At 41.0% G+C, this 25,272-nt stretch overlaps 1 protein-coding gene across 1 annotated transcript; it reads left to right on the top strand.

Moving 5' to 3' along the window:
• Positions 1-7,581: 7,581 nt before the first annotated feature.
• Positions 7,582-16,641, top strand: LOC308411402 (NACHT, LRR and PYD domains-containing protein 3-like; the record flags this gene model as incomplete). The annotated part of the gene is made up of 10 exons (XM_080905275.1): positions 7,582-7,678; positions 7,993-8,229; positions 9,826-11,647; positions 12,239-12,421; positions 13,041-13,208; positions 13,332-13,505; positions 14,242-14,403; positions 14,945-15,118; positions 15,208-15,257; positions 15,862-16,641. 10 exons carry the CDS (start codon positions 7,582-7,584, stop codon positions 16,371-16,373), a joined length of 3,579 nt encoding a protein of 1,192 aa, XP_080761401.1. The 3' UTR covers positions 16,374-16,641.
• Positions 16,642-25,272: the final 8,631 nt, after the last annotated feature.

Here is a 25,272-nt window from a genome sequence, read left to right as displayed (position 1 = left end):
GGCCTCATCACTGATGGGGACGACAAGGAGTACAGAGGACTGACTCAAGACTTTGTGGACTGGTGCCAGCTGAACTACCTCCAGATCAACGCCAGTAAAACCAAGGAGCTGGTGGTAGACTTCCGCAGGCACAAGCATTCTCCACTGCAACCACTGAACATCCAGGGTATGGACATTGAGGCTGTGGACAGCTACAGGTACCTTGGTGTTCATCTGAACAACAGACTGGACTGGACTCATAACTCAGACGCCCTCTACAGGAAAGGGCAGAGCAGGTTGTACCTGCTGCGGAGACTCAGGTCGTTTGGGGTGGAGGGCCCACTCCTGAAGACCTTCTATGACTCTGTGGTGGCTTCTGCTATCTTTTATGGTGTGGTCTGCTGGGGCGGCAGCATCTCTGCTGGGGACAGGAAGAGACTGAACAGGGTGATCCGAAGGGCCAGCTCTGTTCTAGGATGCCCTCTGGACCCAGTGGAGGTGATGAGTGACAGGAGAATGGCGGCTAAGCTGTCATCCCTGATGGACAACATCTCCCACCCCATGCAGCAGACTGTGACAGCACTGAGCAGCTCCTTCAGTGGGAGACTGCGGCACCCACGGTGTGGGACGGAGAGATTTCGCAGGTCTTTCCTCCCCACTGCTGTCAGACTCCACAACAAAGACTTTAACTGAACAAACACACACATCCACACATGTGCAATAACACTAAGTGCAATAATCTTTTCTGGCATCGTTGTATTTTTACTCAGTTGTATATAGCATTCGTATTCTATTTTTATCTTATTGTATATTTTTATTCTATTTTATTCTACTGTATATAGTATATTATTTTATTCTATTCTGTACAGCTGTGTACTGTATTTATTCTTATTGTATTCTAATTTTTGCGTCATAACTTTTGCACTGTCCACTTCCTGCTGTGACAAAACAAATTTCCCACGTGTGGGACTAATAAAGGTTATCTTATCTTATCTTATCTTATAAATTCCTCCACAGCGGAGAATTTCTCAGATGCTTTTAATTTAACTCTATCCCCGCAAAACGGTGTTGGTTTCTTAACAAATCTATTTAATAACCATGGTTTTTCGATCTTAGATGAAATCTGTCCGGTTAAAATGAGACCAGTTTCTGTTTCCAAGTCCTGACCCTGGCTAAATGACAACATCCGCTCCATAAAACGTGATTGTTGTAAAGCTGAGCGCTTATGGAGGAAAATTCATTTAAATTTTCATCTCCTTTATTTAAAGGATCTTTTAGCCTCTTTTAACAATGCAATTAGAGATGCGAGGGCTGCTTATTTTTCTCATCTGGTTGCAAAGAGCAGAGGTAATCATAAGGTGTTGTTTGACATTATTACTGATATTATTACTCCTGCTCCACCTACTGCCATTATGTCTTCTAATGAAGACTGTGAAACATTTCTTTCCTTCTTTCTAGAAAAAAATTCTAATGTAAGGAAAAAATTGTCCCATCAGCATCTGCATTGTCAGTTCCTACGCCAGCTCAGCCTGTCATCTTAGAAGACTTTTTACCCATCTCACTAGCAGAGCTCGAAAAAATAGTTAATAGTTTTAGACAAACATAATATCTTTGACAAATTTCAGTCTGGCTTTCTTAGAGCTCATTCTACTGAGACAGCCCTTCTTAGAGTTTCCAGTGACATTCTGATGCAGAAAGATTCAGGAAAATGTTCTGTACTCCTAATGTTGGACCTCACGTCAGCCTTTGACACCGTTGACCATTACATTTTGCTTGAAAGGCTGAAATACTGGCTTGGTGTATCTGGGTCTGCCTTAGAGTGGTTCTCCTTGTATCTCTATGAATGATACTTTTCTGTGGCGTTCTCTAAGAACAGGTCATCTTCCACGTCCCTGTCCTATGGTGTGCCACAAGGTTCTGTGCTGGGGCCCTTATTGTTTTTAATATATCTACTTTTTCTCCAGCATATTTTGAGCCCCTTTGAGGACATTCGCTACCACTGCTACGCAGACGACATCCAGCTACATACATCTTTTAAACCTGAAGATGTTTCTAAGCTGCTGATTCTAAATGAGTGCTTAGAATCCATCAAAGGTTGGATGGCTGACAACTTCCTCCAACTTAATGAAGAAAAGACTGAAGTCCTTGTATGTACTCCAGACAGACATGTACCTAACATAATGAATGCTTTTGGTCCTCTTTCAACATTTGTGAAATCGTCTATCAGGAACCTAGGGGTAACCTTTGATTCTGCTCTTACCCTGGATGTCCATGTTAAATCTCTGGTTCGGTCCTGCTTCTATCATTTAAGAAACATTTCTAAATTGAGCCCTATAGTGTCTCATACTGAACTGGAGATTGTTATTCATGCATTCATTTCATCATGATTGGACTACTGTAATTCACTGTTTACATGTCTAAACAAAAACTCCCTGGAGCGTCTGCAGATTGTCCAAAATGCTGCAGCAAGTACTCTCATGTAAAACCATTGCTTATACAGTTGCACTGGCTCCCCGTTGAATTCAGAGTCCATTTTAAGATACTGGTTCTGAAATTTAAAGCTCTTCAAGGACAAGCACCAGCCTACATCATTGAACTTTTACAGCCCTATGTCCCTAGTAGATTCCTGAGGTCTTGTGATCAGGGCCTACTTGTTATTCAGCATACAAGGCTGAAAACCAAGGGAGATAGAGCTTTTGCCACTGTGGCCGCCAGACTGTGGAACTCTCTTCCTCAGAACTTAAGATCTGCGGACTCAGTGATCACTTAAAAAAAACAAAAACAACTAAAAACACATCTTTTTAGAATTGCATTTTGTTTACTTTTGTTTGTTTTTGTTTTATACCTTGCGAAGCACTTTGTGATCTTTTATCTAGAAATGTGCTATATAAATAAAATTTTACTTACTTTTTTTTACTTACTAAAACACACGCCCACTTGCATCCTGGCACACACAGTGGCTTCATTAGAGTTGACAACAAATGAGGGAGAGCTTATGTAAAGAGGGCGAGAAAAAGGAGAAAAAAAATGTAGAAAAAGCAGAGGTGATGCACAGGAAGTTATTAAAGAGTAAATGTTTTCTTTAAAGTGAAGGTTCGGCAAAATGGATCCGGAGCACCACTTCCTGCCATAAAAGACATCTACAGGAAGCGGTGTCTGAAAAGGGCTGGGAAAATCATCAGAGACCCCAGTCACCCATCACAAAGACTCTTCACCCTCCTGCCCTCTGGGAGGCGCTACAGGAGCCTCCAGACTAAGACCACCAGGTACCGGAACAGCTTCTTCCCCACAGCTGTCAGACTCCTGAACTCTGCCTCCTGACATCTGACCCACGTTAAACTCATGGACTGAACATACACACACACACACAGTGGACAACTGTACCCTCAAACACACAATAATAACATGGAGTGAACCACCACTCACAACCACTAGCACTTTATATAGCCTCTGTAGAAACTATCCACACCCTCACTTATCTTAACTGCACTACTGTATAGCTCTGTGTAAATAATCATTCTGTACATACGATAATTTTTAACCCTACAACTGTTTACAACTTGCATAGTTCCCATTTCTGTATAGCTGTATATCTCAGATTTCTGTAAAGTTATTTCATATTCTGTATAGTTTTTCATATTTATATCCTGTTCATATCCTGTACATAGCTTGTACTCACTACAGCCTGTACATACTTATAGTTATAGAATATTCACAACATACTTCATACCATGTACCTTATAACATACCATAATAGACCCATTTCTGTAATATACTTACATATCTATATTATTGCTAATATACATTGTAATATATCTATATCACTAAAGCACTTCTGGATGGATGCAAACTGCATTTCGTTGCCCTGTACCTGTGCATGTGCAATGACAATAAAGTTGAATTCTATTCTATTCTATTCTAAAATGATGTCCCACCCACGTTTGCTCCTGTAATGAAGGATGCCTGTGTGTGTGTGTGTGTGTGTGTGTGTGTAATATTAAAGAGTTTCATAAATATGTGCTTGAAGAAAAAGGTCTACATAACATACTTAACACACTGTTTGCTGCTACAACTACACATGTTTCTTTTTCTTTCTTTTTCAGCTATTTATTTATGAGTGACTTATGTATGTATGTATGTATGTATGTATGTATATATATGTATATATTGTACTATTCTTAGTTAGTGTATTGTCTGTCTTGTCTTAATGTTGGTTTATAATGGAGCACTGTAACAAAAAATAATTTCCCCCAGGGATCAATAAAGTATTCTGATTCTGATTCTGATTCCATCCTAAGTTGTTTACAAATTTATACTCCATCCATCCATCCATCCATCCATTCTCTTTCACTCAGAGAGAACCCACACAAACACAGGGACAACATGCAAACTCCATGCAGAAGGGCCAGGCCTACCCAAAAGGTAAGAACTCAGCATCTTTTTGCTGTGAGGAAAAAGGCTAACCACCCAACTTTGTGCTGCCCCCAAATTTATACTCTATACCCCAAATTAATGTATTTATTTTATATGACATATTTTATATTGTTATGTCCCTACTCTAGCAGGAGGAGTTTTGTGTCTTGAGCTGTGAGTCTTTGAATTTGTGCAGAATGTGTGGATTATCTGTGGTGTTAGGTGGGTTAGAGGCACTTATGTTTTATGGTTTGAAGAAAAGAACAATTTAAAGAATTATTTAAAGCCATGTAAACATTGCTCAGTTATCTGGATCTCCAGGTTAAAGAGTTGTACCTCATCTAAAAACAGTAACACCACTGCACACTTTCCATGCAGTTAGTCCCCTGGCCACTAGAGGTTGCTTCTCTTTAAAAAATAGCTGGAGTCTGTTGGCTAAGACAGTCTGTCTTACCCATGTTACGTCCCCCCCACCATGGTGGAGGCAAAGGTAGGAAGGAGACAGCAACACTGGACAACCACAATCAATGAAGGAGGAAGACCACAGAACAGTTAAGTATCAGGCAGGATTTATTGGTTGCTTGCCTGGATAGTCAAACTTAACAACAGAAAAGAGGTGGGGGAGGAGGACTGGGCGGTAGGGCTGCTCAATTAATCGAATTTTAATCACGATTACGATCTGGGCTTTCAACGATCATTAAAAATGACTGAGCCGATTATTAGCCCCTCCCTAATTTATCCGCGACACCTTAAAGGCCGGTCCGTGAAAATATTGTCGGGCATAAACCGGTCCGTGGCGCAAAAAAGGTTGGAGACCGCTGATTAAGAGGACCCGAGGGAAGCTCGGAAAGCTAAGCAGAAGTTATTTGGAGAGTGACTGCCGTTGGTTGAAAAGAGAGTTTAAAAAAAAAAACTTCAGTGGTGTTGCACACTATTTTATATTATTTTTTTAAAGTCATTGTTAACCCTTTAAAGCCGGTCAGAGCAGCACGCTCCGTTTTGCGTAACTATTTTTAAATCCCTGTAGAATCTGAACCGTGTAAGCTAGCGCAATAATTTGTTTTGCATATGAAACCGGAGGAGTTGTACTTACATCTGATGCCATCAGCTTGTCCTCGGTCATGGTTTCGTTCCACATATAGCTTTGCAAAAATTGCATAAAAAGCGCTTGCAGGAACAAAAACATAATATTCCAGAAACACGCTTTGCCGTTCCTATCAGCTGTTCGTAACACTTCCCACAGTGAAATGATGCACCTGCTGTTTTCTTTGCAAATTTGCATCATAGGATTGTTTTTTGTTTTTCCTGCAGTATATAAAAATTGCTGTATCTCCAAAATAAAACTATGAAGACACTCAAAATAAATTTCCTGTGGTGGGAAACTATTTTTTGCAACTTTATTGTATTTAAAGTTTTGAGGGATAAGCCTCTTAAATTTCTCCAAGTAGAAATATATGTAAACAAAACAAAAGCGATTTTCAATTTTTTTTGTAGTTTATTGCACTTTTTTGCAATTTATGTAATTACTATGGACTTAATGCATACATATTATTAAAATATGGGCTATAACAGTTGTATTGATGTATAGCAACTTGAAATGCTCCCACAAATGGCACTACAGCATGTAAAAAAAATAATATAAGCTCTGGTGGACTTGGTTCTATAGTAGGTCTTAAAGGGTTAAATAAATATCGTCAAATAATCGTGATCTCAATTTCAGTGAAAATAATCGTGATTATCATTTTTGCCATAATCGAGCAGCCCTACTGGGCGGTTGATCCAAATCAAAGAAATTAATAAAACAAAAAGAGGTCGATAGCTTCCAGGGCCTAACTGAAAGAAAAAGTGCAAAACAAAAGGCCTACCTAGCTACTCGAAAAAAAAGGTCAGTGAAAACATACAAGAGTGGCATCAACCGCATAACCTAGTGTGACTAACAGAGTAAAACCTACAACCAGTGTATAGGGTACCCCAGCTTACCTGTCCAGCCTCCCACCACACACAATATAAAGAAGCCTGTTCACGAATGTTTGTCAAAGCAGCCGCCAGCAGTCACCAGCCGGCCAGGGGCTGCTCATTTGTAGTAATCCTCGGCGTGTGATTGGCCAACTGGGCCCAGACCAGCCAACAGACACATGCCAATCAACTTCGAATTGGCCAATAGGTGGCGGCTTGACACCTGAAAGATAAATAGAACACAAAAGCAAAGCCACATCTCTTGGCACATAACAGCCAACATTTGGTTTTATTACTACCTTGATTAAGATTCTCATTAAATAGCAACATGAGAAGCTACACTTGCACAAATTAAGTATTTGACACTTTAAATTTATAGGTTACAAAAGCTTTGTGAATGAGTGGATTATTATTATTTTGTACAAATAACATTTAAGACAAAAGGCCACACTGAAATCATGCACATTTTAGAAGCACAGCTGCAAAAATGGCTTTAATGTTTATTTCAATGGCACGTTACTCTTCACATATAAAACGCAAGGGACACTAATAAAGGTAAATTAAACATTTTAAAACTGGCAGTAGTCTACCGTGAATGGGTTTACCTTAACAAATTAATAACGTGTTTGCTATTACTATCTGAACATAGAAAAAATAACTCACCAAACCGGTGGTGTTACATTGTATCTGATTCTTTACACAATGTACAAAGCAAGAGAGGGAGAGAGAGAAAAAGAGAGCGCAAGAGATAGAGAGATAGAGAGAGTGAAAACGATCAAGTGAACAGAGAGAGATTCACCCAGCCAACTCTCATATTTACTGCAGCTACTACAGGACATCGAACACAAAGGTAAGATAAATATATTAACCACATATCACATTCACCCAATCAAATATCTTAGATGTCAATGATCATTAATTCTCTGAATGCTTCATTTTTTTTTCTTACTTTTACTTTTACAGACACCGGATGCGGTTGTAAAGCCACAGCACTAATGCGATAGAGCGTGGTAGCCTAGATCGCACTTAAACGCTTTGAGTCATTGAGCTGACACAGAAGAACAAACATGGGCAGCCAATGCTCTACGCACAGGAGGGGTCAAAGGCAAAACAACAAATCTGACCAAAAGAAAAAGGTTGTTTGCAGCACAGAGGAAAGTGGAGCAAATTCCTCCCTCCTAAGACGGCCGTCTGTGCAGGGGCTGGGGACTGCATTGAAGGAAGCAGAAGAGCATGTATCCAGACATGCAGAAGAAACATCTGGAAAAAACAACTGTAGTGAGAACAGCAGTGCACATGACTGTGCTACTGCTGAAGGTAACACCTTCAGGTGAGATTTCATTATTTTTCATTCATAAAAAAACTGTTTAGTCTTTTATTATCACACTGATTTTATTAAAAAAAAAAACCGAATATACAATCAGTGTAACAACATAAATATAAGATGCAACTCTTACCCTTTTCTTTTAAAACATAATATGGTTTACACATTAACCACTTACAGTAACTTTGTTTCTGTCCTTTGTCAGTCCTTGCTTCAGCAACAAAAATGGTGAGTTAAAGTTAATAATTTTAAGACAAACTCTGGTCATAAAATACCCATTAAAATGCAGTCTCTTACAATTAATTTGTGTTTTTTTAAAGAAGCTGACTGGGTGGACAGCAACAGGTCTAAGCTCATTCAAAGCGTCACTTTAGTGATGCCAATAGCAGATGAAATGAGACAGCAAAAAATGATCCATAAAGAGACCTACAACAAAATTGATGCTGCAACAACAAGCCAGGACAAGATGAGGGAACTCTACAACGCCCTGACTACTCAAGAAGTCAAATCTGCTTTCTTCAGAAGCCTCCAAGAAATTCAGCCAGAGACATGTGAAAGTATGTAAGGTGTTTGGGTGAAACATTTTCAACTGCCCTGTTATCTCTTTTGTTTTTCATTTAATGCATAAAATATAAGATAGTTATGACATGCAGATAATTCTGCAAAAGTTGTTGAGAAGGCTTTCTATACTTTGCCACGTTAAAGGATAATACATAACTAAAGGCTAGCTAGTAAGATTTTTGCATAAAATCTAAGCACATAAAATCTGTGGAAATATTTTCTGTGTTAAAAAAATGTTTTAGACTCAGATACTTTAGTGCATATTTGGAACCAAGCTCACTTTTTCAGATCCAAGTAAACTGATCTCAACAAGTAGATCACTGCATTTGGCTATAGGTGTGGTTGTAGCACAAAACGCACACCAGTACCTCCAACACACAGCTACAAGCTGCTCCGGGTCACTCAGCTTTCTGAAATGATTTCTCTGCTTTCTAAGATGTGGTCCCAACTCTGTTAACAAGAGCTCAAACAGCGACACCGAATATATGTATGATAGTGGTGTAATGAAAATTCAAGTGCTCGATCAAACCATGAATTTGCCCCTGCTACTGCCTTTTCAGAAAAAATGGATGAACCCAGAATTTCTTTGTTTTTTGTTTAGAAACAACAGGACGGACTTAATTAGTTTCACAGGTTCTCAGATGGCAAATCTTATGCAAAAACACGTGTTCGGTGTGTAATGGCCTGAACGCTGAACACGTGGATACACATTGTTGGGTGTAACGAGTTATAAAGTAATGCATTGCTGTAATTACTTTGGATTTTTCAGTAATGGAGTAAGTTAACGTGTTACTATACTAAATTCAGTAATTACACAACAGTTACAGTAGAGAGGAAAAAAAATCAGATGTTTATTTTCCTGCGTCCTTCCTGCGCTACAATCAGCTGATTTGTGTTTGTATGCGTGGGGAGGAAAATGCTGAAGAAGTATATCAATGCAGCTTTTGAGAAGTGGCGATATGGACATTACTAATTTGTATTGCCCAAAAGGACAAAAGTGCAACGGTAAAGTCGAAACTATAATTCGGACTAAAAAAATGCATAATTGGTAACACAACTTTGGTTCTTTACAAGGACAGCATGCTAACACCCAACTAGTCAAAAACCCAGAGTAATTTTAAACTGAATCCAACCCCAGCCCAGCACCCAAAGTCTGATCTTCAACAGGTAACAAAGGCAGTGATGAGCAGTCAGGCTTGAAGTGTCTAGAGAAATAGTGGCGATCAATTGGAATTGTCTATGGACTGAAAGTTGATTCTGTTCATCTGAACCAAGCGTTTTCAGCGGGAGAAACATTTCATCACCCGTAACTTCTTCAGTCTTCAGGTTTCCCTGACCTTGTAAACAGTACATTTGCATACAGTTGTGTAACTAACTAAGTCCTCTGGTTAATAATTAAATAACATGCTGCATTACTTTAAAGAACTCAACACTGTACATATATACATATATAAATAGTTGAGTAATAGAGTCCACACAGACAACAAACAGACTTGTTGGAAGAAACAAGAAATTTAAAAAGAATCTAATGCTGGAACTAGACCAGGGATAATGATAGTTATAAGATTGTTCTTTTTCCTCTTCACCTACAGCAGAAGATGTCATCAAGGAGGTCATCAAAAAGAACAAAGAATATCTGAGGCAGAAGTGTCAGCGGCAGCGAGAAGGCACTGAAAAGACTACTATTGAGGAAAAATCATTGGATAAAATTTACACAGAGCTTCACATTATAAAAGGGGAGAGTGAACATGTCAATGAACAACATGAGATCTGGGAGATTGAAGATAAAGCAAGGAATCAAACTGTTGAGGGTACTAGAATCAACTGTAATGACATCTTTAAACATGAGCAAGACGACAAAGAAGTGAAAGCAATCAGGACTGTGATGACAAAGGGAATCGCTGGCATTGGAAAAACTGTCTCTGTGAAGAAGTTCATCCTTGACTGGGCAGATGGAAAAGCCAATCAGGACTTGGACTTCATCTTTATGTTTCCATTCAGGGAGCTAAATTTGGTCCAAGATGATCAGATTAGCTTTGAGAACCTTGTGAAAACATTCCATCCAGAACTTAAAACCATAGCAGTTGCGAAAGCTTTGGCTGATCGTGACGTTTTGTTCATCTTTGATGGTCTCGATGAAAGTCAACTTCAGCTGAAATTCAAAACGACCACAATACTGGATGATGCTACGAAGGTGTCCTCAGTGCCCTCTGCACTTGTTTGGATTACCTCAAGACCAGGAGCAGTTCAACGCATTCCTCGTGAGTATGTTTACCAGTGGACCGAGGTCAGAGGATTTGATGATCCACAAAAAATAGAGTACTTCAGAAAGAGAGTTGAGGACAAAGCAGTCGCTGAAAAAATAATTGAACACATAACAATGTCACGGAGCCTGTACATTATGTGTCACATACCTATCTTCTGTTGGATTGCTGTACATGTTTTTGAGTATTTGATGCATAAAATGGGAAACACCAAAGATGGAAACCAAAAAATACCCACAACTCTTACTGGGATGTACACACACTTCCTTCTTATTCAGATGATGATAGCTAATGAAAAATATGGCGACCAGGAAGAGCCTGATACAGCAGAGCTTTTTAAGTCAAATGAAGAGTTCATTTTGAAATTAGGCAGGTTGGCTTTTGAACAACTGGAAAAAGGCCGGATCATATTCACTGCTGGAGATCTGAAGAAGTATGACATAGATATAACGAAAGCTGGAGTTTACTGTGGGTTGTGTACAGCAATATTCAAAGAAGAGCGTGTGTTCCTAACAAAGAAACTTTACTGCTTTGTGCATCTGACAGTTCAAGAGTATTTTGCTGCTCTCTTTGTATATCACAGCTTTGCAAACAAAAAAATCGATTCTGAAAGTCTCAAGGATTTCATGCTAAAAGGGTCTGATGAAGAGCTCAAGACTATCTTGGAAAGTGATCCAGTGGCTCTACCTTTGAATGAACTGATTGAAATTACAATAGCTAATTCGGCTCTTAGAACGACCGGAGAACTGGACATGTTCCTCAGGTTCCTTATTGGCTTTTCGCTACAATCATCAGAAGAACCACTTCAAAGCCTGATTCAGCAGACTGAAGAGCATTCAACAAATATTGAGGAAATTCGGTCAAGTCTATTAGAAATAGATTTGTTTGACTGCTCAGCTGAAAGATGTCTAAACCTTGTCCACTGCCTGACTGAGTTGAAAGACAATTCCCTACATGATTCAGTACGTAAGTATCTGAAACCAAATTGTTTTCCTGAATCACCGCTCTCTCCTGTTGAGTGTTCAGCTTTGGCTGACTTGATTCTGATGTCAAACACACCTCTGGATGAATTCAATCTCAAGAAATACAGACCATCAGGAAAAGGTATCTTTAGACTTCTTCCAGCTGTGAGGAACTGCAAAAAGGCAAGGTAAGTCTATAGTGAAGCAAATCTATCAGACAAACACCAGTGAAACTGTAGGTCTAACATATGTCAGTGTACTTTGATATATTGGTATGCCAGTTCAGAAGAGTCATAACAAGACTACAGTGTGAAATATAGTTTACGGTTATGATCAATGGAGTCTTTGCAGTCTTTGCTGCTTTGTCTGGCACTGTGAAATAAAAAAAGCTGTTTAAAAAGAAACAGAAAGAAAACACAGCGGAATTGAGGCCTTAGAATTACGTGCTCAGTGCTATGGGTGATTAGTGGGAATAACTGTGCACATACCATGTTACTGTCCCATATAGAATAAATAAAATTAATCAAAACCATTTAACTGAGCACAGGTTTCTAGTGCTGAGTTGGAAAAAATTATATCATTTTTACTGTAAAAATTCTTCAGATTAGACAACAAATACCGTATTTTCACCGTATATATATATATATATATATATATATATATATATATATATATATATATATATATGCTAGCAAATGATCTACATGCCTTTAAAACTCTACATTGCACAATGATCTTTTTAAAAAAATTTATTTAATTTAATCAAATTTTTTTTGCAGAATCTCAGGCTTGGATCTTAGTGTTTCGGAATATAAAACGATCTCTTCAGCTCTTTGCATGCCACACTCTGTGTTAACTGAGCTGCACCTAGTCAATAACACATTTCTAAGCAGGGACTATGAAGGTGCAGAAATCTTGGCTGACAGACTAAAATATTCTCAGTGTAAACTAGAGGCTCTAAGGTTGGTAAAATTATCATTTTGAGGGTTTTTTCTTTCTTTTTTTTGTACGATCTGTCATTTCTTATTATGATTTTGTGCTTTTTGAACAGTGTGCTTATATATTCACTGGAAACTTTGTTAGGTGTACCTGGCTAGTAGTGGGCTGTACCTTTTAACTTCAGATGTCTTCTTAACTTCTTCATGACATAGATTCAACAAGGTTCTGGGAACATTCTTCAGAGAGCTTTGTATGGTTTCCTGCTTGAAACTGTTGTTTCCAGACAATCCCCCTGTAACCATACACATGTGTATACTATGGTTACAAAGGAATTGACATGGTCAGGTAGACTGTGGTGTTTAAATGATTCTCTATTAGTATTAACTAATCAGTAGTTAGTACTAACAGAGAATCTGAGTGTCTTGTCAAACAAACATGACACATTCCCAGTCACTTAAATCACCTTTCTTTTCCATTGTGACTCTCGGTTTGAAGTTCAGTGGGACATCTTGTTTCTACATGCCTAATTGCACTGGGTTGCTGCTGTGTGACTGGTTGACTAGATTTGTGAACAGGTATAGCTGACATAGTGGTGAATGTTATCATGTGGATCTTTTCACCTATTGTCCTTTACCCTTGCAGTCTTTCTGGTGAAGAACTCACAGAACAACAGGCTGAAGATTTGGCATCAGCCATCCAATCAGTAATCTCATATCTAAGAGAACTGGAGTTGAGTGGCAACATCCTGAGGGACTCACTATGTTCTGTGCTGTCAGTTGGATTAAGATCCCAGAAACTGGAGAAGCTCAGGTCCGTTTTATATGTTATTCTTCATCTAATTTTTTGGCTTTCTCATATGTCAGAAATTCAGTTGCTCTGAAAAATTTCAGCCAGATAAAAACAACAATCCAATTTTATTCTCTGCAACAAAAGACTGAACCGAAATCCAAAGCCTGAGAAAATCTGTGAAGAGTTAGTGGCAGCGTTTAAATCCAGCACCTGTTATCTGAGAGAGCTGCAACTGAACTACGTCAATTTTAAAGACTCAGAAATGAAGAAACTGTCAGCAGAGCTGATGAGCACGAAATGCAAACTGGAGGCATTAAGGTAAAATTCTTTACTAAAAAGTAATTATTGGTATTATTAAAGTTTAGTCAACAGGAAGAAAGCTCAGTTTGAAATATTTTAACTCTAAGTACTTTTGACATGGAGTATCATGGTTGTAATGCTGGTGAACAGATTCTCAGTGGGGAAATTTAACTTGTTTTTTCTAGTGTTACTATTTAGGAAAAATCTGTTTATTTATTATAAATATCATAAATATAATTTATTTATCATTCAACAACACAAGATTAGAATGAAAAACAAAGATTGTCATTCTAATCTTGTGCTGTTGAATTGAACAGCACTTGGCAAATTTATTAGACTACCTGTCATAAAACAATAAATAATATCGACATATAACTAAAACAATTTTTCTGTTCAGAAATGCAAGTAATAATTGTAACATGGCACAATAATTAGAAAAAAAATAAAATAAGGTAGTTTTTAAATTCATGGATAATAGCAATGATTGTATATTAGCATTAAAATGTCATTTTGATTAAAGTGCTTTTGCATACTGGTGGATTACACCATTACACAAGCATTAAAAAAGATATGATTATAAATTTTAATAAAGATATAGTTACCACTGCAGCTGTGGCATAAACCTCTCACACAGTCTAATAAATGTGTTAAGAACTGTATATGAGGAAAAATGAGAATTATTGTCACAGTAATGTTTTCTTTCATTTATTTCAAATATTTTGGTAATTATTGTATCGCAACATTTTCCATCCAGTCTCACTCACAACAAAGTCACAGAGAAAGGCTGTGAAATGCTGGCCTCAGCACTCAGCTCCAGACCTCCCCACCTGAAAGAGTTGGACCTGAGCTACAATGACCTACAAGACTCGGGGGTGCTGGCACTGTGCAATGCACTGACAGGTTTAAAAACACTCAGGTTAGTACAAAAAATAACTCAGACAAAAGGTCATGCTTTTTAAAAAGAGAAACTGAATATACGGTACAGTTGAGTTGCATTTCAAAAATGAGAGATAATTAGAAGGAACTGAACATGATTTACTGATATACAGAAATCAGCTAATTTAACGTTCAGTTAAATTTGCTCAGTTAAGTACGTGGATTTGAGGCTGATTGGCCTCAAGAAGGTGCGCAGAAACATGATCGGACTAGTCTGTAATGTTGCAATGAGCTTGACAGCATGGGAAAGTGAAAGTGACGTAAGCTTAGATTAGCCACCAAACGCATGGGAAGCAGACAGATGTGTGACTGCAGGTCTTCCTTATTGAACTTAAGCATAACACTTTTTTGCAATAATTTTTGCAATCTAATCATTTGATATCACTCAAAAAAAGTGAGAGGCACAAAGTGCTGTCCAAAGGGACACTGAGAAAAAGCTATGAAATGGCACTTGTGTTATGACAGAAAGTCAAACTTGGCACTGATGAGAGCATCTACCACTCATTGTTTGCTTTCTGTAGGCTATCATTTTGTAAAGTGACAGACGATGGAGGCTCCTCTTTGGTCTCAGCTCTAAACTTGAAACCCTGCAGTCTCAAAGATCTGGACCTCAGCTTTAATAATCTCACTGATGACATAGTCCAGATGCTGAAGGAAAAACAGAGGGATTCATGCTGCAGTCTGGAAAAACTCAAGTATGGAAAAACCAATAACAAACACAGTTTTATACTTGATAATATTATAATAATGTTTGCAAGTTGATTTTTATCATTATTCCCATCAGTGTGGACCAAAACGCAGAATGCTGGGTTGACCTGAAGCTGCTGAGACAGTGTAAGAAAACCTTTTCTTGTTCCTGAAATGTTACATGCTACATGTGATTTGCATCCATGCAGTTATATTTGCAAGTGTTTACAAGTCCCTAAACATTTTCCAAATCAGGATGAATATACAAAAATGAACAATGGTGATTTATTATAAATAATATTTTCTACATCACGAAAGTGTAAAGTCCAATGCGGCCTTGTGCTTAATCAATGATAGTCTATAGTTTAAAGTCATATCCAAATTAGAGCTTTTTCTGTGGCCAAGGGACAATGTTCTGTATAAAAGTGGCTTTCATTTATTCCAGATCTGTTAACTCAACTGGTATAAGGGCAATCAGATACAATCCACATTCCTCATGCATCAAAGTTAAAACATTTAATGTAAAACAACAAGAATAACAACCAGGAAAGAACTATGCAAAATGAATGTTCACGTAAACAGTTTACACAGCATGTCAATTGTATGAACAGGGACTTGGGGAAATGTATAAATACTAAGTAACCTAGCTTTTTTTTAAAGTTTGATGATACAATAACCAGAGATGAAGAACCATACTTACATAATATTACTATTACAAGTAATTAATTGTTTTTGCATGCTCTGATTCCAGTTGCCTGTGACCTAACACTTGACCCAAACACAGCAGGTGTGAATATTATTTTAACCAAGGAGAACAGAATGGCAGAATATGCCCCAGAAAAGCAACCATATCCTGATCATCCAGACAGATTTAATACCCTCCAGGTTCTCTGTGAAGAAGGTCTGACAGGTCGCCATTACTGGGAGGCTAAGTGTTCTCATGCTAACGTTGGAGTGGCATATAAAAGCATTGACCGGGAGGGAGACTTTGCCTCTGACTATTCATTGGGAAAGAATGAAAAGTCTTGGTGCTGGATGAATGATGGTTGTTTTTATCATAACAATTCCTGTATAAACTTTGCAGCACTTTATAGTCCTATCATAGGAGTTTACCTGGACTGGCCGGCAGGGATTTTGTCCTTCTTTAAAGTCTCTCCTGATACAGTTACCCACCTGTACACCGTGAACACAACCTTCACTGAACCACTCCATGCTGGTTTCAGTCTGGATAATGGATCAGTTTACCTCTGTAAAATTAAGTAGGTAGACATTTTGGATGAAAGGAAAGGGACCCTATACAGTTTACCATACATTGCATTACAGTATACTACAGCCCTGTCACACATGGAACAAGTAAGCCGGTTGGCTATGTGATCGTGGCTTTGATTATTTTTTTAATGTTTGTCAGGGTCTTATCCAGACATACCAAGAGTAGCAATATATACACACAAAACTGATGGAGAAAGACTCTTTGTATTGTCAGTGTCAGCATTAGTTAACTGTACTTTTTTTGTATTTAGCTCTCCCTTTTTTTGACACCACAAGCAATGTCTGGAAAGGTGCTGTACGTAATTAAAAAAAATAAAAATCGCGTTTGTTCATTTTATTTTCTTGCACCTCATACACTATGGCTGGATCACCCCAGAATTGGGAATGATAGCGATGCAGAACTGCCAAAAAAAAAAAAAATTGTTATTCTTTGCACACTTCATGATTCGATTTCCCTGGAAATAGGTGAACCTCACCCTAAAGGCTTTTATTGGTTGGACTGCATTCCTTGTGACACTCCTCTTTACTTATCTACTTTGACTGACTAGGGTGAAGGGAAAAGACATATCAGATGTTGTTGGTTTTAGGAAGAATATTTATTGCTCAAACACAAGATATAAGAATCACAAACATTTACCAAGAATCACAAACTGACTTAAGACTAATAGAAGCAAAATGCTGGTTTTATCAGTGTTGCCAATTCAAATTCTAAACTAAATCATTCAATCACTGTGTTTCTCTTTGGTTACTAAAGTACAATGGAAAATCTGAATGCAAATAACTTCCTGCCTAAACTAAAGTACAGAATAGTGACAGCTATGTGTCTAAATAAAAGGTGATATAAAGAATTTGTAGTGCGATTCTAGGTTGCGTGACTGTGTTTCTAAACCTGCCCCAGCCCCAGGCAGTGACACAATTAACTCTGCTTTGTACCTGAGCTCAACCTTTTAGACTTTATCTGTTTTGAAGGAAGGAAGGTTCAGGGCTGAAGCAATCAGCATCATGGGCTCATCCGGTTAGAATAAAAAAAAGCAGCCATCTAATTCAGAATTATTCTCAGGGTTCTCCTTTTATTCTCAAATAAATAAGGCAAAGAAGGAAGGAAACAAAGACACACATGGACTGCCACAGCTGAAAGAAAACAGGAAAACAGATTTAAGTTACTCATTCCCTTAAACAATACATAAAATAAAACCCAAATAGAACCTCACCTCAGCTGCCGCCCCGTGTGGAAGTGAAGAAAAAGTGAGCCAAAAGTGAATGCAGTCCTTATATAATGTGTGACATATAATGTGTGACAGGTGATTGCAATCGAGGACAAGCACCACACCCAATCAAAGGTGAGAGAACTAAACAAGGTGCATCTGGTGAAGTGAGTGGGTGTGCTGGGATGTGCCAAAGGGTGGGTCTCTACAACAGCCGCCCCCATATTTTCTAGAGAGAAATATGTTGATATGGTCAGGATCGATCTTCGTCAGGAAGCGGGGGCAGGGGGATCAGACAGGAGACAGGGCGGATATAGATTTTATCCTGTACTAAGACCTCCACAGTTCTGATGCGGTCATCTGGGCTTTTCAGCAAGCGTGTCACTCTCCCTACAGGCCAAAGGGCACGTGGAAGGTGTGAATCCATAATCATGACAACAGAGTTCAATGTGAGATCTGGGTTCTCCTTCTGCCATTTGGGTCTTCTTTGGAGGGATGGTAGATAGTCTTTTATGAAGTGCCGCCAGAAGTGATCTGCCAATATTTGTGCATGTCGCCATCGTCGTCGACCTAGGAGGTCAGAATCAGAATAGGATACTAAGGGAAGTGACGAATCATGTCGGCCCATAATGAGAAGGTTTGGGGTTATGGGATCAATATCCGCAATGTCTGAGGATACATAGCCTAGGGGTTTTGAGTTCAGAATGCCTTCAATCTCAATTAGGACTGTTCTTAAGACCTCTTCAGTGACCATTTGTGCACCAATGGTTCTCTTCAGAGCATTCTTCACAGAACTTATCTCCCTCTCCCAGGTTCCACCGAAATGGGGTGCATGCGGGGGATTGAATTTGAAATGGATTCTTTTAGTCATCAGGACCGGCTGTAGAGTCGGAGCAAGGTTGTTAAAAGCTGCCCGTAGTTCCTTATCTCCTCCTTTGAAGTTAGTTCCTTGATCACATATAATTTCCAGGGGTGTTCCTCGTCGAGAAATGAATCGCTGGAGGGCCATGAGGAAGGAGTCTGTATCCATGCTGTTTAGGAGGTCAAGATGTATACACCGAGTGGTGAGACATTTGAATATTATTCCCCACCTTTTCTCCGATCTGCGGCCGGTCTTGACCTTGTATGGTCCAAAGCAGTCTATTCCTGTGGAGTAGAAAGGTGGTTTGAATAACCTAAGACGAGCAGCAGGCAAGTCTGACATTTTTGGAATGATGGGCTGTGCTCTCCATTTCTGACATGCGACACAGCTATACTGATGCCTGCGTACGGCTTCCCTTCCTCTGAGAATCCAGAATTTCCGACGTAGTTCAGCAAAAAGTCTTTCTGAACCAGCATGATGCAGTTTGTCATCATAATTTTGTATGATCAGTTTGGTCACTGGATGAGCAGGATCAAGTACTATTGGGTGAATGACATTCAATTCCAAGTCTGGGCTTTGCCGTAGTCGGCCTCCTACATGGATAAGTCCAGAATTCCTGCACAACACTGGTGACAAACACAATAGACGGCTGTCGGATGAGAGGGGTTTGTCTGACTGTAAACGGGCTAAATCTTCGCCGAAACTGTCCAGTTGTGCCTGACGAAGGATTTCTTGTTCTGCTGTTTGATAATCAGCTGCAGAAGGAATGTTACCCTTTTGGTTGGAGAGTGAACGAGCCGTGAAATCCAATAGCTCTTGATACGTTCTAAAGCTGGGTGTGTATGTATGGGAGGGTATACTGACAATACCAAAGAAGTAGGCTTTCTTTAACTCAGTCTGATCATCATCAGGATGGAGATCTGTAACTGTGGGCCAGTTATTTGGAGGTTCATGCAGAAACGAGGGACCCTCGGTCCACCTGTTTGAGCTAAGGAACTCTTTCAGGGATTTACCTCTCGTAACATCATCAGCAGGATTTGTGGCTGAATTGATGTATCTCCAGTCTTGGCTGTTTGTGAGGTTTTGAATTTCTGAGACTCTGGCTCCTACGAATACCTTGAAACGGCAGGAATCTGACTGAAGCCAGTGAAGTACAGTTGTCGAGTCAGACCAAAGGGTGGTAGTCCTGACTGGTAAGGTGAGTTCTGTTTGTATGAGCTCACAGAGGCGTGCGCCTAGTAGGGCTGCGCATAGCTCCAGTCTGGGTATTGTTAAATGCCGTTTAGGAGCAACACGTGAGCGAGCTAACAAGAAACTCAGTTCTACATGGCCTTCAAGATCATCTGATCTCAAATATGCGACAGCACCATATGCTCGCTCTGAAGCGTCACAGAAGATATGAATGTCTCGAACTGTGGTAGAAACATCCATTTCCTTAGAAGTATAGCAACGTGGGATGGCAATTTGTGGGAGATAACAAAGTTCTTCTTCCCAGGACTTCCATGCCTCTAAGAGGTCGTGTGGAAGGGAAGGGTCGTCCCAATCTCTCTCTTTTCTCCATAGCTCTTGCACCAAGGTTTTGGCGCGTGTTGTGAATGGGAGTAAGTAGCCTAATGGGTCATACAGACGAGCAAGTACTGCATAGATACGACGCATTGTGGTGGGGTGTGAGGCTAGAGTTCTGTATTTATAGGCAAACAAATCAATCTCACAATTCCACAATAATCCTAATGTGCGTTCATGTGGGCCAGATGGCTTGTCTTCAGTCAGGCAAAGTTCATTACTTGCCGTTCTTACCTCAGATGGTAGATGGCTAATCACAACAGGATTATTGCTGGCCCACTGGCGAAGGTCGAAGCCTCCTTCTGATAGATGGTTTCTTAATTTGTCTAGGAGTGTTCGAGCTAACTCTGCTGATGGAAAACTCTGCAAGCAGTTATCAACATAGAAACACTGCATTACTGAAGACTGCACATCTTTGTCAGATTGATATTCCTTCACATGTTTCTGCAGTGCATAGATTGCACAACAAGGGCTGCAGGTCGTACCAAAGGGGAGTACCTGCCACTCATACACTGAAGGGGGAGCTGCTTTGTTCATGTCACGCCACAGGAATCGGAGGAGTGGTTTATCAGGAGGCAGAAGACGGACTTGGTGAAACAAGCCTTTGATGTCGCCACTTATTGCCACTGAATGTTGCCTAAAACGCAACAAAACACCGAGAAGTGTTGGGCCTAGGATTGGTCCTGGCAATAGGTACTTATTGAGACACTGACCTTGAAATGTGAAAGAGCAGTCAAAGACTATGCGATCTTTATTGTTGTGACTTGTCATATGATGAGGAATATACCAGGTTTCTTTGCTATTGTGCATCTCCTCCGGGCTAAGTTTGACTACATAGCCTGCCTGCTCCAATTTCAAAATCTGATCCTTGTAAGACATGGCTTTGTCAGGATCTTTAGCTAACCGAGCCTCAGTGTTGCGGAGTCTAGACATGACTACAGTTGGAGGGACATTCAAAGGAGGAAAGTTTGCCATCCGAAGAAGAGGAGTGGCGTAGCGATTAACACCATTGATCTCAACCCTTTTTGTGGCCTGTTCAAGGAGTTCCAGTGCCAGTTGATCTTGCTTTGATCGGATCACAGATTTCTCACTGTATTCAGGTAAAGTGTCTAGTTGCCATAGCTTCTCAACATGATAACGCAGTACAGAGCATGTGCAGATGAACTGAGAGATGTGAACAAACACTGCACATGCTCTGTACTGCTCTGGGGCTGAAAATCTGTGATCGGACCTTGAAGTGTCCATCCTAATTGGGTTTTAACTCCTGCAGGAGACCCATATGGTCCCTGCCTCAATGGAGCATTAGGCGTGATGAGGTGAGTATGATCTGAGCCTATGAGCAGGAGTGGCGCTGCTTTATTAATAATGGGTAATGGGATACCTTGAAGATGCTTGTATCTCCGTTGGAGAGATGATACAGGGTAGGTGTAGTCTGAAAGTGCTAGGTGACTTGCAGTGAAGGCATTATTAATTGTGTAGGTTTTCTCTGGGTGTGCGATGGGTGAGATTTTGAAACTTACGGAAGAACCATGAATAGTTTCAACTTCTTGACGGACCGTTCTAAGTGATAATCCCTCTGCTTCCCCAGTTAGGTTGAGATGCTGTGCAGCTGATGTCAGAAGAATGGTACGCTGGGAGCCATCGTCAAGTACTGCATATGTTTCAAGGGTTCTTTTGCCGTTTCGCAGGAGCACTTTCACAACCTTTAAAAGGACACTAGGACAGTCACTAGGTCTATCAAAGTACAGTGTCCTCACTACAGGATTAGTTTCAGTTTTAGATCTCTTATTTACATCACATAGGATCTGTAGATGTAGTCCCATACAGGTGGCACATGCTTTCCTCAGGTCACACTTTGCGGCCTGATGAGTCCTAGCACAACGCCAACACCGTTTGTTTGCTTTTATCCAGTTTATTTTCTCATCCTTTGTCTTCTGAATGAACTCGGGACACTTACTAATGTGGTGTTCAGGTGAGCGGCAATATGCACATGTTGCCTTAGTTATGATGGGTTGTGCTGCCTGTACAGGATCATCAGATGTATTTGCCCCATGTAATATTGTTGTAAGTGGAGAGGTGTACTTACGGGAAGGTCGTGGCTGGTTGAAGGATGAAACAGGACTGGCCTTCCTTGGTTGACACTTGCATTCCATTTGCAACCAGGATGAGAACAAAGGCAAAGTATACGTCATTTCTCCCTGTTCCCTGTAAACATGCCGTTTGAAGCGACTGAAATGCTCTGCAGGCAACTTCGCTAACAAGCGATCGACATGGGAGCCACAATCTAGTTCTGCACGTCCTTGTTCTCCCATAGTGCTAAGCAACCCAACTAAAGCCTGTACTCGAAGAGCAAAATTATCAAGGCTCTGACCATCACCTGCTCTGATAGGAGGCAGTTCCAGTATATTCTTTAGCTCTTTCAATGCCAGCTGTCTTGGTTGCCCATAACGCTCATCAAGGGCTTTGATGGCTTGTGTGTATGGGTCAGGAGCGTAGGAAAAGGCAAGAGCTAATCGTTTAGCTTGGTCTACTTTGAGGTGATCAAGAAGGACGTGATATTTGAAGTGCTCTGTCTCATGAGGATCAAGAAGGTTTGTAAGGGCCATCCGTAACATCCTGTATTGCATTTCGTCTTCTCTACTAAGGTCTGGAAACGAAGGACCTTCAAGCTTATATACATGTGTTCTCGTGCTAGAGGAGTGACCCGAGCTAGCAGTACCAGGTATCAAAGGTTTCTGGTCATATGAGGCATTGGATGTAGCTGGTTGCTGCTCTAGAGGAGGGCAATGCTTGTGGTCAGATATGCGAATGAGAGGTTGAACAGGGTCTTCAGCTAAAGGAACAGCAGGTTGAACACATGAGATCTGGTGGGGATCCTGCCGTGATAAGGCCAGGAAATCAAAGGGAGTCTCATCTTCTGTAGCAAGGACTGGTCTAGGCAAACCAGTTGAAGGGATAGCAGCATCTAGTATTGTTGAATTAGGTAAAGGAGGGCTGGCAGCTGTAACTAAGCCAGACTGACGGCTAATCTGCGGGGGCTGGAAGGGTGATTGACAGGTTACTGTATCAATCACTGGGAGCTGCTCATGTCGTTGATGTGTTTGAGGACTGGCTCGTAAACTGCATACAGAAGCTTTGATTCCATCAGATGAGACTGTGCGAATGGAAGATCTGGAGCTACGAGAATGGGAAGGAGATGATTGAATCATAAATTGCCTAATCTCCCTCATTGTTGTCAGGAGTTCCCTCATGACCTCATCTTGGTTGGTGGGTAAAAGGAGCAGGGGATGTCTCTGGTTGTCTTTCTGACTCTCCGACAGGATCCTGCGGCCCATGTGTGTCTTTGTCACTATGCTGGCATTCAGTTTGGCTCTCTGTCTCACATGTAGCTCTTCTAGCTCCAGGATACTGAACGTCATACTGCTGCAGGTAGGCAGGAGGTCGACTATCACGACTGGATCTTCTCAAACCTTCAGTCAATGGCTGCTTTGAATCCATGACGCTAACACTGCTCCGGCTCGGAGGACCATGTTTTGAAGGAAGGAAGGTTCAGGGCTGAAGCAATCAGCATCATGGGCTCATCCGGTTAGAATAAGAAAAAGCAGCCATCTAATTCAGAATTATTCTCAGGGTTCTCCTTTTATTCTCAAATAAATAAGGCAAAGAAGGAAGGAAACAAAGACACACATGGACTACCACAGCTGAAAGAAAACAGGAAAACAGATTTAAGTTACTCATTCCCTTAAACAATACATAAAATAAAACCCAAATAGAACCTCACCTCAGCTGCCGCCCCGTGTGGAAGTGAAGAAAAAGTGAGCCAAAAGTGAATGCAGTCCTTATATAATGTGTGACATATAATGTGTGACAGGTGATTGCAATCGAGGACAAGCACCACACCCAATCAAAGGTGAGAGAACTAAACAAGGTGCATCTGGTGAAGTGAGTGGGTGTGCTGGGATGTGCCAAAGGGTGGGTCTCTACAACATTATCATAGTCGTACATTCTCCAAATGTCTGTCTGTTCACAAACTAAAAAGGAATTTCAGACAAGAGGCACAAAGGGGTGACTGCTCACATTAAATCCAAGACCATGTCACTGAGTGAAATTTTAATAAGAGGAGATCTTTAGGATAAATTTAACATAATTTATTGATAAACAGAATTGAAACAAGCCGTCTGGTGATTGGACTCTGATGGCTAAATAGATCCAGATCGTTTATAGGGCAGGACCCCGCCCGGAGTCGAGATGCTTGTGATGGTGATGAAGATAGAGACTTGGATAGAGCTCTGAGTAAGGTGGGTTGAAGCAGAGATGGAGAGGAGGTGGGTTGCGGGAAGTAGTCAGAGGAACCGTGAGATTTAAAGTATGTGAAGTGGAGGCTGATTGGCTTGAAAGTGACAAGTTGAAAGATGATTGGACTCGACCTGAGCTTGATGGTTTGGGAAAGTGGAAGTTGTGCTGGGCCCCGGTCTGGATGGGCCTGGGCCCCCTTTCCCTGGCGGGTCGCGGAGTATGGGAGTGCCTACTGGGGTCAGCGGGGGAGCTGGCCCCAGGGAGGGGTCACCTGCCCCTCCCTTCCTTCCCTCCCCATCTCCAGCTGCCTCCCTCTTCCCGCTCCACCACAACCACCCACACATGTAGGGCCTTGGAGTAGGGGTATGTCACCAGGGTGCAGAGGAGGCTACCCCCCCCCCCCCCCCCCCTGTCCCCTTCTGGCTGCCTCTGCCTCAATTTTATCCCACAACTTAGACATTCACATTACTCACACTCTCATTACGCATACATATAGGATCTTGGGGGTGGGCATGATACACGGAGTCCAAATTACCATCAGGGTGTACACCCCACCCCTGGTGTCATTGCCCACCTCTCAATGTTAAATACACGTAGACATTGAGGGCTAGCAGGAGGGACTATGCGCTTACCTGCTGCTCTCTGGCAGGTAGCTCCATGCCCTCCTGGGTTTTAATTGCACCTTAGAACACACATGCATCAACACTACAATGAGCGAGTGGAGGGAGGTTTGGAGTCTTCTCTCACCCCCGTTCTCTGCGGCCTGCTGGAGCGGGGGGGCTAGGAGGAGGAGTTGGCCGTCCGACTGCGGTCTGGAGTGTGGGGCCTCCCTGCTGCTGCGGAGTCGGAGCGGTCTGCCTCTCCCCACCGCAGGGAAAAGGGTAACACCACCTGGGTCTGGGTGCAGTTCCCCCCTCCAGGGGCAAGGGTACCTAGACCCGGTTCGTAGAGTACGCTTGGGGAGTGT

Source organism: Rhamphochromis sp. 'chilingali' (genome assembly GCF_963969265.1).
Source record: "Rhamphochromis sp. 'chilingali' genome assembly, chromosome: 15".
In the NCBI taxonomy this organism is placed as follows: Eukaryota; Metazoa; Chordata; class Actinopteri; order Cichliformes; family Cichlidae; genus Rhamphochromis; species Rhamphochromis sp. 'chilingali'.
The sequence above is the reverse complement of the archived record's forward strand: the minus strand, read 5'-3'. Positions and strand labels throughout refer to the sequence as shown.